The sequence below is a fragment of the Papio anubis genome, chromosome 17, assembly GCF_008728515.1.
Source record: "Papio anubis isolate 15944 chromosome 17, Panubis1.0, whole genome shotgun sequence".
NCBI classification, from domain to species: domain Eukaryota; kingdom Metazoa; phylum Chordata; class Mammalia; order Primates; family Cercopithecidae; genus Papio; species Papio anubis.
Window position 1 is genome coordinate 5,733,871 of NC_044992.1, and position 1,755 is coordinate 5,735,625.

The 1,755-nt window shown below is 41.7% G+C and overlaps 1 protein-coding gene across 1 annotated transcript; it reads left to right on the plus strand.

Annotated features, from left to right (window-relative positions):
- Positions 1–975: 975 nt before the first annotated feature.
- On the plus strand, positions 976–1,485 carry LOC110741575 (short transmembrane mitochondrial protein 1-like). Its single transcript, XM_021928647.2, has one exon. It carries the CDS (start codon positions 1,064–1,066, stop codon positions 1,205–1,207), a length of 144 nt encoding a protein of 47 aa, XP_021784339.1. The 5' UTR covers positions 976–1,063; the 3' UTR covers positions 1,208–1,485.
- Positions 1,486–1,755: the final 270 nt, after the last annotated feature.

A 1,755-nucleotide genomic window follows, 5' to 3' on the forward strand; every position in this document is an offset into this window, starting at 1 on the left:
AACCCTGGAAATAATATAAGAGGCAACCAAAGGAGAACAATGAAACGTGCAAACAGAAAGAATTGATTTGGGAACCCTGGAAAAACACAGCAGCAGAACATCTGATCATTCCTTTGCCCAACAAGAAAGATAACTCATATCTGATATTTCCCAAACCCCAAAATAGCGACAGAAGGCATTGCAGGTTGACTCTTTCCACTGCTAAATCAAAGTCCCTCCAACAATATGGGTAGCAAGCCTGGTACCACCCACAAGGGAGATCCTTTGGAAGACCTGCTAACAATAATTGACCAGGAGAAGTGCTCTCTTCCCACTGAGCCTGAGACTCCTCTCCTGCCAAGAGATACCGGGGTAGTCAGCAGCACCAGCAAAGGAGTCCCTACCACAACAAACAGCCCAGCCCAGAGAGCCTTTTTATCCTCATGGGCCTGAAACGCTGCTTTTCACTGACAGACATTCAGTAGCCTGGCCCAGGGAAATGCTTTTGCACCATCAGGCAGCTGTAGCAGGAACTAGTGGGAGCAATAGCAGGACCAAATAAACCAACCGACCAAAAGAATACCACAAAAGTTCTGAAAGTTAAACCATCGCTGGAACTGTATCCCACAAAAAGTAAGTTAGGACCAGCATACTAATCCTAAACAGAGTGGCACCTGTTAAAAAAAAAATTTAAATAGGACCCAGTGTCTCCTAACATAAATGATGAAATGTGCAGCGTACAACCAAAAATGACTCATCCCACCAAGAACCACAAAAATCACAATTTGAGTAAGAAAAGACAACCAACTGATGCCAACAGTGAGATAAGTCATATGGCAGGATTCTCTGACAGGGATTTGAAAGCAGCCATCACAAAGATCTGTCAATGGTAAACTACAAATTCTCTTGAAACAAATGAGAAACCAAAAAAAAAAAAAATCTCAGTTTTAAAAAGTTATTGAAGAAACAACCAAAAGGAAATTATAGAACTGAAAAATACAATAAGAAATATTTTCTGAGGCTCGGACTGGCCCGCGGAGCTGCAGCAGTCCCTTGAGCCCTCCTCGCCCTCCCCACCGACATCATGCTCCAGTTCCTGCTTGGATTTACACTGGGCAACGTGGTTGGAATGTATCTGACTCAGAACTATGACACACCAAACCTGGCTAAAAAACTTGAAGAAATTAAAAAGGACTTGGATGCCAAGAAGAAACCCCTTAGAGCATGAGACTGCCTCCAGCACTGCCTTCGGGAAACACTGATTCTACTGCTCTTGAGGGCCTCCTTTACCATCTGAACCAAAAGCTTTTGTTTTTGTCTCCAGCCTCAGCACTTCTCTTCTTTGCTAGACCCTGTGTTTTTTGCTTTAGAGCAAGCAAAATGGGGCCCCAATTTGAGAACTACCCTACATTTCCAACATGCTCACCTCTTCCCATATTCCCTTTCCAACTGCATGGGAGGTTCTAAGACTGGAATTGTGGTGCTAGATTAGTAAACATGACTTTTAATGGGAAAAAAAAAAGAAAGAAAGAAAGAAATATTTGCTGTATGGCCTTAGAAAGTCGAATGTGGATGACAGAGGATATAGTCAGTGAACTTGAGGAGAGATAAATAGAATTCACTCAATCTAAACAACAGGTTACAAGCTAGATGAAAAAACAATAAACAGAGCCTTAGAGACTCATATGACAATAACAAAAGATTATCAGACATCAACATTTATATTATGAGAGTCCCAGAAGAGAAGGAAAAGAGTGAAGAAATAATGAAGATTAT